This window comes from Crocuta crocuta, unplaced genomic scaffold (assembly GCF_008692635.1).
Source record: "Crocuta crocuta isolate KB4526 unplaced genomic scaffold, BGI_CrCroc_1.0 scaffold116, whole genome shotgun sequence".
NCBI lineage: Eukaryota > Metazoa > Chordata > Mammalia > Carnivora > Hyaenidae > Crocuta > Crocuta crocuta.
In genome coordinates this window covers 3,242,550-3,256,194 of record NW_027531562.1, presented here as the reverse complement: position 1 = coordinate 3,256,194, position 13,645 = coordinate 3,242,550, and the positions used below count along the sequence as shown (strand labels likewise).

Below are 13,645 nucleotides of genomic sequence, written 5' to 3'. Positions count from 1 at the left end.
TTTTTAAAGGGTACTATAATCTTCCCAGTTTATCTCCTGGGCACTAAATTAACCCTCACTATGCAACTCACTATGAAAACCTAAGTCAATTTAGAGTCAACCCTTCCTTTCCACAGTCAAAGAGGTGGAATGCTAAACCAATTTGGATGCTGGGCTTCCACTGGTAACCACAAAAGTCACAAAATTTCTGACACCTCCGAAGAATTAGGATTCCTCCTTTATCAACTTATATACTTAAAGCTTCTCACACTTAACCACTTTACTTTTGCCTCATGCCTCTACTACTACCTCTCTATGCTGTACAAAATTAATTATTTCCTTCTATAACAGAAGCAAAGAGAAGATACATTCAGTCAGCTGTTCTCCCCCCTCCCTGGCATCTTAAGCCCTTGGACTTGGGCAATCGATATCGTGGGCCTCTATGAAACGGGGACAAAATAGATTATTTAAAAAATGTGGACTCTGGAAGCAAACTGTATGGATGTGAATCCCAACCTTTTAATTCTCCCTGCCATGTAACAATGAACAAATGATGTAACTTCTTTTGAGACTTTTATTTCAAACCTAAAATGGATTTATTAATAATACTTTATCTACTTTATAATTATTAGAGGAACAAATATGTTAATACATGTAAATCTAATAGAACAATGTCTCACTTGCAATATAACACTAGGGTATAAGCAGTAACACTAGTGTAACCAATATAACACTAGTGTATAAATTCTAAGAGGAACAGAAATTTTGTTTGTTTGAAATGAAAGCAATGAAAACTATGCCAAAGAAATGGCAGACATACAATAAACTGTGAATGAATGAGTCCACAACAAACTCAGGATCTTCTGTCCCCAACTCCTCCATATTCCTCGCTTGTACACCTTCTCCTAGACTCACTATCACTAGCTAAATCTCTCAGGAACAGTATATGCAACTCAAATTTATATCTCTACCAAATTATAAAAACCACGAGCCCTTAGTATCTCTCTAGAATAGTAGAAACTGAAATTATTTAAAATCAAAGACCTACCAGATAATGCAATTTAAATAATCTTTCTAAACCAATTTTACAAACCCCTGCTCAAATATTTTAAGTGGTTTTTATAGTGCATAGTGTAAACAAAAATCCATCATTCTTAGCCTGGCTCTGAAAAGTTCTCAATAGACTGGGTTTCCCTTCTCCAAACTTACCTTTTTGGCTTTATCTATAAGAAACTTCTGTTCCAGTCTAAATTCGTACCACCATGCTACCTCTTCTCAAAATATGCCCTTATCTGGAATTTCCTACTACTTTCTTTACTTAAAACAATAACAAAAAAACTTACCATTTCTTTAAGGCAAAGACCAAACCCTCACTCTGAAGACTCTTTTTCTACCATTGCTAATTTTACTGCATGTATGAGTACACACGTACACATACACATACATCCTATTTCCCCAAACTACGATAAGTTCCCAGAGAGCTATAAGAAATACCACATCTTATACATGATAGTAGCCAGTGAGTGTGGAATACAAAGTGCTAAATATATTTTTGTTGTTAAAATCTAAGAATTTATTGAATCCGTTCATAGTATCAATTTCTATAATGTTTCAGATTTTAAAAAATCAATAAATATATTAGGCATTTGATAGAATAATATTCTATTAAAAACTTAACAGGCAATATCAGACCAGTTATGGAAATATTATAACTTTTTTAAATGTTTTATTTATTTTTGAGAGAGAAGAGAGAGCATAAACAGGACACGGGAAGAGAGAGAGGGGAACAGAGGATCTGCTCCATGCTAAGAGCAGAGAGCCCAATGTGGGCTGAACCAACAAACCGCAAGATCATGATGTGAGCCTAAGTGGGATGCTTAATGGACTAAACCATTCAGGTGCCCCTAGTTACATTTAAATGAATTACCATTTTTCAGGGAAAAAGTTCTTTGGAAACAATATATCTGAACACAATTTACAATTTAACTCAATGTTGTTATGTATAGTGTTTATCTGTATGTGAAGTAAGACAGGATCTACAAAGAATTTTTCCACTGTTTAGAGCCTACTGCTTTGTCTTTACATTACAGATAAGGTAACCAGACTAGTTAATAGAAAGAATAAATTGGTAAAATTTGTAAATAATCTGAAAGACTATAGGCTCCTTATTTGTTATTAAATAAAATTTTATTACCACTTTCTTGATTTCTGCCAACAGAATAGCTCTAGAGAATCATATTTTGCTGATAATACACTACTAAAATTCCTAAACCTCCCCCTTACAAATGTAAACCCTCAAAAGGTAATTTAAAAAAATCTTATAGGAACACCTGGGTGGCTTAGTCTGTTAGGTGACTGACTTCAGCTCAGATCATGATCTCACAGTTCATGGGATCAAGCCCCGCACTGGGATCTGTGCTAACAGCTCAGAGCCTGCAGTCTGCTTCAAATCCTATGTATCCCTCTCTCTCTGCCCCTCTCCTGCTCATGTTCTGTTGATCTTTCTCAAAACTAAACAAACATTAAAAAAAAATTTTTAATCGTCTTACAAATACAGTAAAGGAAATTATCTCTGTGCTTGCAGCAGAGGTAGATCTTGATGCTTAATAAAATTGTTCAAAGAAATGACTTGAGAAGGTGTTAAACTGAGAACTTCATATGAATACGAATCTTCTTTCCCATGCAATATAGAGACTGTGAACATCCATTCTCTTCTCAACCTATTGTACTGAGTTAAAAGGAACTTGTCCATTAGAGTGTTATTTGAACACAGGGATTTATTGTTAGTCTCTAAAGATTAATAATTATATTCTCTATAAACTTCAAAGAGAAATGTGTAGTTCTGATCTGTCTTGCTTGATAATCTGTTGCCCTGCTATAGGGCTGCAATTAACATTTAATTTTTTTTTACTTCGAAGTCCTTCAATACCTGTTTTAACTTCTCAAAAAAGGTTCTTTAGCTGAGCTCAAACAGTATCTTGTCTTATGTGGTATTCTAATGACAGATAAAACAGGTCCTTACTGGTCCTATGGCCAAATTAAAATTTATTTTGACTTCTATATAATTGGTAGGTTTCCTCACAACAAGAAACGGAGGGAAAATGGCAACAAACCATTTACACTATTTCATCATCTCATCTGAGAAACAATTCTTTAAAAAAAATTTTTTTAATGTTTTATTTATTTTTGAGAGAGAGACAGCATGAGCAGGGAAGGGTCACAGAGAGAGGGAGACACAGAATTCGAAGATAGGCTCCAGGCTCTGAGCCAGCTGTCAGCACAGAGTCCAATGCAGGGCTTGAACCCACGAACCGTGAGATCATGACCTGAGCTGAAGTCAGATGCTTAACTGACTGAGCTACCCAGGCGCCCCTCATCTGAGAAATACTTCTAAGAGCATGTATGAAATGCCAAACACCAGAAAGAGACCTCTTCTGCTATACTATGCCCAACAGAATATGAAGAAAAAATTTCAAATGGGTTTATATTTAACATGCCATGAAAAAATCATAATATATAGGTAAAGTATTATATATGCTTAATTAAGAATAGAACCTGACATGTAAGTAAAGCAAAACTCTTGAGTTTAAAATGGTTTAACTTGGCAATTTTGAAGGCAAAAAGTCTGTATGTCTTACATAAAAAGAACAGCCTTTTTTTTTTTTTAAAGTAGGCTTTGTGCCCAGTGCAGAGCCCCACATGGGGCTTGATCTCACGAACCTGAGATCAAGACCTGAGCTGAGATCAAGAGACAGACACTTGATGGACTGAGCCAACAAGGCACTCACCAAAATAGCATTTCTGATGTCAAATTTACAGTATTATTAATAAGACTAAAAAGAAAAAAAGACAATCTACTTACCCGTTTTATTATCAAAAAATTTGATGTGTCTATCTTCATGAGCAGTTATTGTAACAGGAAGTGTGGGATGACTTACTACTCTGTTAATGTGATTACTGGATTGTAAACCTGAAAAATAAAGGAAGATAATGTAGTAAAACTCAAACCTTCAATTTAAATTTAGATAGCTTTTTTAGTCTTACCAAAAGATGGGAATCATTTAAAAATTAAAGCATTTGTATAAAATAAAAATCTGAGAACTAAAATCAGAGCTGTAGAGAGATAAAGTTTCTTTAAAAATATATGTTTAAGCTATCATGTCCTATAATATTGACAGTACTAGCTTTGAGTTTAGGGAAAATTAGAAGTATTTTAATGCAGATTGTTAGTATAGATGGCTTAGAATCTTTTATTTTTTTGAAAGAGCGAGCAAGTTGGGGAGAAGCACGGGGGCAGGGGAGAGGGAGAGCGAGAGCAAAAGAGAATCCCAAGAAGCACCACTGTCAGCCGGGAGCCTGATTCAGGGCTTGATTCCCAGAAACCATGAGATCATGACCTGAGCTGAAATTAAGAGTTGGATACTCAACTGACTGAGCTACCCAGGCACTGCTAAATGGTTCAGAATCATAAAAGATTCACAGTAATCATTACTTTGAATAAATAGCCCATAGAGCCGCCTGGATGGCTCAGTCAGTTAAGCGTCTGACTTCAGCTCAGGTCATGATCTCATGGTTTGTGGGTTCAAGTCCCGCGTCAGACTCTGTGCTGACAGCTCCGACCCTGAAGCCTGCTTCGGATTCTGTGTCTTCCTCTCTCTCCCTCTCCTCTGTCTCTCTCCCTCTCAAAAATAAACATTAACATTTCTTTAAAATAATAAACAGCCCATAAATGAATTATAAGCACATAATGAAAAAATGTGTAAGTCATAATTAGATGTTTACAAGGAACAACCCTCATCCTACCCATAGTCACCAAAAAAACAAAAACAAAAACAAAAAAAAACAACAACAGGAATCAATGTTCTTAGGGATACCTTTCTTTGCTACCAAACTCTTAAAAGTTCTTATTAAATATTAGAGATGAGGAAGAACCGAGAAGGATCAAAACTAATGAGAAGGACGTGTGGGTGGTTCAGTTGGTTAAGCACTGGACTTGTGATTTTGACTCAGGTCATGATCTTACAGTTTATGAGATCAAGCCCCATGTCAGGCTCTGTGCTGACAGCGTGGAGTGTGCTTGGGATTCTCTCTCATAATAAATGCTTAGATTTTAACTAAGTCAGTCATTCCACATGTATACAATAACTCTTAACTGAGCTTAGATACATTACCTGTCTAAGAAGGAGAAAGGGACTAGAGTTGAAAAGACTTCTCTGAGTGTAATTTGGTTGAGATCTGACCGTGGAACCATTTAAATGGCTTAAATAATAATAAAATGATTTTTTTTAACCACTCACAAAACCCAAGTTTACTTAAAAGAATATAACTGTATATCCAACTGGGGTGTGAACACAAAAAAACCAACTATTTCAAGTAACTTTAAAGCACAGTAACTAGTCTGTCCCTAGTGGAATATACCATGAATACAAAATTACTACTGGTGGTGGTATTGGTTTTATTATTCTGAGATGACTGTATTTGTACTGTAGAATAAATCAAATGAGAGATTATGATGATTTTGCTGAGAATCGAGTTTTAGCATAGATAAAATGAGGTAAAGGGTGCCTGGGTGGCTCAGTTGGTTAGGTGTCCAACTCTTGATTTCAGCTCAGATCATGATGTCATGGTTTATGAGACTGAGCCCAGTGTCAGGCTCTGTGCCATTAGCACTTGGGATTCTCTCTATCCCTCTCCCTCTGCCCCGCTTGTGCTCTCTCTCAAAATAAACACACTTCAAAAATAAATAGTAAATAAATAAAGTGAGGTAAAAAGCAATGACATAAATCCAGTAATCTTTTTAATGAAATATTTATTCATTTTTGAGAGTGTGAGTGGGGTAGGGGCAGAGAGAGAGGAGGACAGAGGATCCAAAGTGGGCTCTGGGCTGCCAGCAGCAAGCCCAAAGCGGGGCTCAAACTCACGAACTATGAGATCATGACCTGAGCCGAACTTAGCCATTCAACTGACTGAGCGACCCAGACGCCTCATGAGATAAATCTAAATTTGAACAGAAGTATTTGTATGAATTTATCAGTGTTTTTCTTTCTTAAAAGTGCATTTCTAGCTCTGTCCACTGAAAAAGCCTAAACCAACGAACAACTTAACAGCTATAAGAGCTGTGAGAAGCAACCTAATAGCCTCGCACCTACACTGTGGTCCCTAAATGCCATTTGACCCTAAAAGAAACCATGACTCCTTAGAGAAATGTGTGATTTCAGTCTGAGGCACAAAATGAACAAGATGGACCTAAACATCGTGCTACATCAGAAAGTGAGAAAGCTACTGATGACTAACAGAGTCATGTCAAAACGATTCAAGAGCCAAAGTGAATAAGCTCCCACTGGCTAAAGATGAAATAATCTGAGGAGTGATAAAGATAATCTGCAGTAGACTAAAACACATGAGGTAATTTATATCTGAGATTAGAGATTATAATGGTAATAAAAACAAACACCATCCAAAAGATTCAGTGGTCACTTTTTTTTTCTTAAGTTTATTTAATTTTTTATTTATTTATTTTTTTTAATGTTTTATTTATTTCTAGGAGAGAGAGAGAGAGAGCGCGCGAGCAGGGGAGGGTCAGAGAGAGAGGGAGACACAGAATCTGAAGCCGGCTCCAGGCTCTGAGCTGGCAGTCAGCACAGAGCCCGACGCGGGGCTCGAACCCACGAACCGTGAGATCATGACCTGAGCGAAAGTCGGATGCTTAACCGACTAAGCCACCCAGGCGCCCCTAAGTTTATTTATTCTGAACGAGAGAGCATAAGCAGGGGAGGGGCTGAGAGAGAGAGACAGAGAGAATCCCAAGCAGGTTCTGCACTGTCACCATGGAGCCAATTTGGGCTTGACCATGGAGCCAGATTTGGGCTTGAACTAACGAACCATAAGATCATGACCTGGGCTGAAATCAAGAGTTGGATGCTTAACTGACTGACCCACCCAAGCGCCCCTCAATGGTCACCTTTAAGTGACACTAGGAAACCACTTCATTATTTTGAAAACTGATAAAGGGTGGAGGGATCAACAAGTGATCTTTCCCTTCACTTATAATCACTAACTCTAGGGTAAGTAAATTACTGATGAGGAGTGTTTCCTTTTATAGACATATTCTAGCTAATAAGTGGAAACGGAATGAAAGAATTAGAAAATCATTTTTCAAGAGAATTAATGGACCTACACAATAATCATTAAGACTGAAAATGTAAGAAAAATATAAACAACCAGACAATATTTCTGATAAAGCTCACAAATTACTATGAAATAGTCTTGCCAAAAACATTTAAAACCTTTAAAATGAAGACAGAACCCGAATTTGAATAAGCCTCTAGATCTATAAACTATTTACAGGAAATGATATGAAAAAAGAAAGCACCTTACATGGTATCACAAGGATGCAAACAGCAAAATCCACACTGTGGAGACTCTATTTCCCTTGGGGCACCTGAAGGTGGCTCATTCGTTTAAGCATATTAACTCTCGATTTGGACTCAGGTCATGATCTCCTAGTTCGTGAGTTCAAGCCCCACACTGGGCTCTGTGTTGACAGTGCAGAGCCTGCTTGGGATTCTTTCTCTATCCCTCTCTCTCTCTCTGCACCTCCACTTGTGCTCTCTCTCAAAATAAACGTTAAATAAATGAACGAACGAATCAATGAATGAATGAATGAATAAATAAATAAATGAAATTATTTTCACATTTATATTGCTCTACTCTCTCTGTACCCTATACTCTCTAAGCTTTTAAGCATAATTTGAGAAAACAGCAAACAACCATGTAAATTAGTACAACCATAATGCACTAAAACTATTTTTTCAACATAAATTCAGTCAAAATGTGAAAATTAAAAGATTACCTACCCTCTATTGTCTAATAATGTTTTAAGGTTTCAAAGAAACTTATGAAAACTTACCAGAATCTATTTGTGAGGAAAGCATCACCAATGATTGTGATGTTTCTAAATCATAAATTACTGTACTACCAGTGCTGAAAGAGGTCACCATATGAGCTGGGTCACAGCCTATAAAGTCAACTGATGTAGGTATTCCATGCTCTGAAAAGGATCCCCAAAGAGATACAATGTAAAAACAATTTAGAAATCCCTGCTTTTCTGATAAAAGGAACTCAAGTATTTTTGAAATAATGTTAATAATGAGAATGAGAGCAATTTTATTAGGACAGTGAGATACAACAGGTAATTTTCCCTCAATTATTTTAAGTTGTTATAATATTCTATTTAACATCACAAGAAAAACAGAGGGCTCAAAGAAGAGATATGTGCAGAAGTTATTTGTTCTCTTATGCATTTTCTTCTAAGAAAGAAAAAAATCTAAAGTGAGTCTTCTGACCGATTTGCCAACTTTACTTTTTACTGTAAAATGATAAATTCGCATTCTCACATCATTGTTGTAAGAGAAAGCACCTATTTGAGACCTATAAGCCTCATCACATAGCTCATACAGGTTAAATTTTTGAATCTGTGAACATATAGCTTCAAGTCTGGAATCCACCAATGCGGTACTTATTCTGCTATGTCCTGAGTAGCGATTTCTCTTCTCTTTATTGAAGTCAACTGGCCAGATTAATGCACAATTAGGGGAAATCTAGAGTCAAACAATTAATTATCCAGATGGAGCAACAAACAAATATCTAAATAAATTTTTACCTCAAAACCTTGAGTAATTGAAAAATTAGTAGAATCACTAAGGTATTGAAGAGACGTAACAAAATTAAACATAGACTATGCAACTAAAACACAACAGAGTTTTAAAGGAAAGATTTGATTTTTAAAATAACTTAAAAATGACTCAAATATGAGTAATGCCAGTACATAAACATATGTACACAAATAAACGTTATCACAAAGCAAACTGCCTGAAGCTTTATTGACAGGGAAATATTTGAAATCATACATGTAACTCAGTTTGTACTTCCCACTTGAGGTTACTATTTCATTGGTTCGACTTCTCAACCAACATGCTCACACATGGCATCAACTATGCTTAAGACTGTGATCCCTTTAGTCTTTGTGAATAGCCACCTGGAGGGGCGCCTGGGTGGCTCAGTCAGTTGAGCGTCCGACTTTGGCTCAGGTCATGATCTCACGGTTCGTGGGTTTGAGCCCTGCGTCAGGCGCTCTGCTGACAGCTCAGAGCCTGGAGCCTGTTTCGGATTCTGTGTCTCCCTCTCTGTCTGCCCCTCGCCCACTTGTGCTCTGTCTCAAAAATAAATAAACTGTAAAAAAAGAAATTAAAAAAAAAAAAAAAAAAAGAAAGAAAGAAAGAAAAGCCACCTGGAACTGGTGGAGGGCCTCAAGTTGTTCCAATGAGCGGCCTCATTTGTCTACTGCACTATTACAAAGAGTTTTAATTTTTAAACAGGACATGCCCTGAAAAGGTCAAAGGCAACAAGGTATAGGATGTACTTGCAAAGTACCTTTCTTGTTAATAATAAATGACTAGGAGTAAGAAGAGTATCACAAACTTTATAAAATCCTTTCAATATATCTCTTGGAGTAGCAAAGAGATAGTATATCAATTGCTTTGTCGTTTGTCTTCCAAATTTTTAAAAAGATAGCTTTTTTATAGGGCAAAATTTACTCACCCTTGTCTCCATTGTAAGTGCAAATACATGGCAATTTTTCTTGTGGATTCCATAACCTAATAGTGCCATCTGCTGAACAAGACAGTAATTGATTTTTTATGCCACTATAAGCAAGACCCCAGACAGCATCTGTATGTGCAACTAAAGTGCCAGCTAGAACATTTGGCTCTGGAAAGAAACAACAAACAAACAAAAATTAGCTTAAAAAAGTTGGAAGGAAATGTTTCGGATAAAGACAACTTACCATATAATTATGGATAAAAGACTACTTATAAGGGCCATAAGAAGATAACCAAAGTGTACACAGTGGGCATCTCTAAGTTGTGGAATTAGGGGTTATTTTTATCTCCTCCACAATACTCTCCTGTATTTTTTGCAATTTTCTCTGCTTTTTTTGGTCATGAGTTTAGTTTTATTTAGGTTTTTATTTAAATTCTACTTAGTGAACATACAGTGTAATATTGGTTTCAGGAGCAGAACAAGTGCCCTCCTTAATGCCCATCTCCTCTCCATCAACCCTATTTGTTCTCTACAGTTAAGAGTCTGTTTTCGGATCTGCTTCCCTTTCTTTTTTTCCCCTTCCCCTATGTTCATCTGTTTTGTTTCTTAAATTCCACATGAGTGAAATCATATGGTATTTATCTTTCTGACTTATTTCACTTAGCACAATACACTCTGGCTTATAAAGAATACACATTTTTTAAAAAACAGCTTTTATGAGATATAATTCCCATACCATATAATTCACCAATTTAAAGTATGTACTTCAGTGGTTTTTAGTATTTTCACAGAGTTATTCAATCATCAGCACATCAATTTTAGGACACTTTTATCACTCATTAGCCACTTCCTCCCCACCCCATTTCTCCCTGCTTTTCCAAAGCCTATGTAACCACTAATCTAGACGTTTGTTTATTATGGACATTTCATACAAACAGCCTTTTGTGACTGGCTTCTTACATTTAGCATAATGTTCCCAAGGTTCAGCCATGATGATGTAGCATGTCTCAGTACTTTACTTCTTTTTAATGCTAAATAATATCCATTGTATGGACATACTACATTTCATTTATTATCATTTGATCGACATAGTAGCTAATAATAACACTGCACCACCTGCCCTACCACAATCCTGCATATCTAATAAACTCCCACTTTCCATGGCTATTTAAAAAAAATGTTTTTTAATGTTTATTTTGAGCAAGAGAGAGAGAAAGAGAGAGTGAGAACAAGCAGGGGAGACATTCCCTCTCTACAGAGAGAGGGAGACAGAGAATCCCAAGCAGGCTGCACACACGGTCAGTGCTGAGCTGGATACGGGGCTCAAACCCATGAACCATGAACTGAGATCGTGACCTGAGCTGAAACCAAAAGTCAGAGATGCTTAATCAACTGAGTCACCCAGGAATCCCTTCACAGCTATTTCTTATCTCCAGAATTCCTCATGAATGATTATCTACTTCACTGAAAAAATATAGCACTGAAGAACCTCTCCCTCATCTTTCCACCACCCAATCTACTAGTGTCTAAAGACATCTTCTTGCTTCCAGATAGGAGTAAAGAATTGTCCTCCTTAAAAAAAAAAAAAAAAGTTTATTTTTGAAAGAGAAAGGTGTGGGGATGGGGGTGGGGAGGGACAGAGAGGGTGACAGAAGATCCAAAGTGGGCTCTCTGCTATCCGTGCACTCAGGAATTTTGAGATCATATTCTAAGCTGAAGTCGTATTGAGCCACTGGGCATCCCGGGAATTATTCTCCTTTTTATCAAAGGCTAATTCTATCGGGTATATTCTGGATTCCATTCAACTCACTAACTTGCTTTCATGTTGACAATTTCCCTACTATACAATAATTCTCCTTCTCCTTAGGATCATCACCACAGCAAACAAGTAAGCTCCAGAATCTCTTTACTTAAAGAAAAACCTTAACCTTACATCACCATTCCAAGAGACCAGCAGAAGGGCATACTGAATAATTATGCTTTTTACCTCTCATTCACTCTCTAAATCAGTCTAATCTGGTTTCTGATACCATCACTACACCAAAACAATCCTTGCTAAAATCATCGATGATGAACTCTCTTCTATCAAATTTAATAAAATGTTTCTTTCTTTGAGGATTTGTTACTCTCATCACATTGCTCTTCATTCAGAGTGTGCCTTGAAAAGTTGTCCAGAGGTCCCTGTACCTTCTGGTCTTAGTCCCAGTATCCAACCTCGGGCTGGCTAAAACGTGGGCGAACTACTAGACACTTATAAAAAGGAACCTTTCTATCCTCATATTATACTTCTCAGCAACATCTGAGAGTACATAATGCTTCCTTCTTCTCAAAAACAGTTTCCTGCACTTCCTCCTTCCTCAGCGTCCTTTGTTGGTTCTCTTGCTCTAGTCATTCTCCTAATGTCAGAGTTGCTCAGGACTCTGCCTTCTCTTCATGGACTACACAACGTGCTCTCCCAATATTATACAATCCATTCTCATATCTTAATATTAACTACTCGATACTGCCATTTCTTAACATGCCTAAAAACTGAACTCACCATTTTTAACCTTAGAACTGTTCTACACCCATTTCAAATATATGACCATTATATAATCAATTGCCAAAAAATACAGGAGTGGTGGTTAAAAATGTTCTGAATTAGATAGTGGTAATGGCCACATAACCCTGTGAATATAGTAAAAACCACTGAATTATATACTTAAAAAGGGTGCATTTTATCATATGTGAATATATTAGTAAAACTGTTTTAAAAAGTAACAAAATCAAGAATCACTTATCCAACACTTTCTCCACTCAATCCAATTTTTCAGTAGATTCGGCTTACTCTACGTCCCCAATGTATCATCAATTCATTTCTCACTAACTGCTCTGCTACCATCTGGTGTTCCACCACTATGACCTTGGAAACATCATCTCTCCCCTAGTCTACTAGACCACTACATTACAACTTTATATTAGTATTCTCTTCTCCACGTCTCCACCCTTAACCTGGCTTAAATGTCACTATTTTGGACTACATTTAAAGAAGACTCTGTTAGGGGCGCCTGGGTGGCTTAGTCGGTTGAGCGTCCGGCTTTCGCTTAGGTCATGATCTCGCGGTTCGTGGGTTTGAGCCCCGCGTCAGGCTCTGTGCTGACTGCCAGCTCAGAGCCTGGAGCCTGTTTCAGTCTGTGACTCCCTCTCTCTCTGACCCTCCCCTGCTCACACTGTCTCTCTCTCTCTCCTAGAAATAAATAAAACATAAAAAAATAAAAAAAAATAAAAAAGAAGACTCTGTTATTCTTTCATAGTACTGTATCTTCATACCACTTATCATAATTTCTAATCACAAACTCCACCTCCTTTTTATTTGCTTAATGTCTGTCTTTTTCATCTTCTTTCTTTTTTTTAAATGTCTTTATTTTGAGAGACAGAGAATGAGCAGGGGAGGGGCAGAGAGAGAGGGAGACACAGAATCTGAAGCAGGCTCCAGCCTCTGAGCTGTCAGCACAGACCTGACGCAGGGCTCNTATTGGCAAAGAAAGAATGTAGATGGACAAGACAGTCTGTGGAGGAAGGAGCCGTGTAGAAGACACATACAGACACGGGACGTGTAGATGTGTGGAGAAATACCATTTATCTCAAAATGCAAAGTGGAGCAAAATGTATGTTTAAAAAAAAAAAAAAAAGACCCAGGAGCTCCTGAATTCTTTTTGAATGAACCAAACATTAAGCAGACCACTGCTTATTCAGCCTTTCTCATACTACTATTCATTTTGTTACAACTTTTTATAATTACAAACATTGACCTTATAAGTATATTTGAATACATATATAGGTATTTCTGTGGGACATATTCTAATGTGACATTTGTGAATAAAAGGTTTTCTTTAATTAAGAAATCTACTGTCCTCTAAAAAATTATACTGATTTACACAGTAAATCTAATATTTCTATTGTTTTCTGCCAAGTATTTCTGAACTACATAAACTATTTCTTAATAGTTTAAAATACTTTAATATATTATTTTTATTAAATTTTATTCTCTTCCTTTTCGTTAACTAGTACTAAAATTAATGTTTTA

At 36.7% G+C, this 13,645-nt stretch overlaps 1 protein-coding gene across 1 annotated transcript in view; it reads right to left on the bottom strand.

The window, feature by feature from the left end:
* STRN3 (striatin 3) overlaps nucleotides 1-13,645 on the bottom strand; it is a 108,778-nt gene that overhangs the window by 4,058 nt on the left and 91,075 nt on the right. The window contains 3 exon segments of the mRNA XM_077772727.1: nucleotides 3,842-3,949; nucleotides 7,889-8,029; nucleotides 9,580-9,747. Coding sequence (XP_077628853.1) covers nucleotides 3,842-3,949; nucleotides 7,889-8,029; nucleotides 9,580-9,747 — 417 coding nt within the window.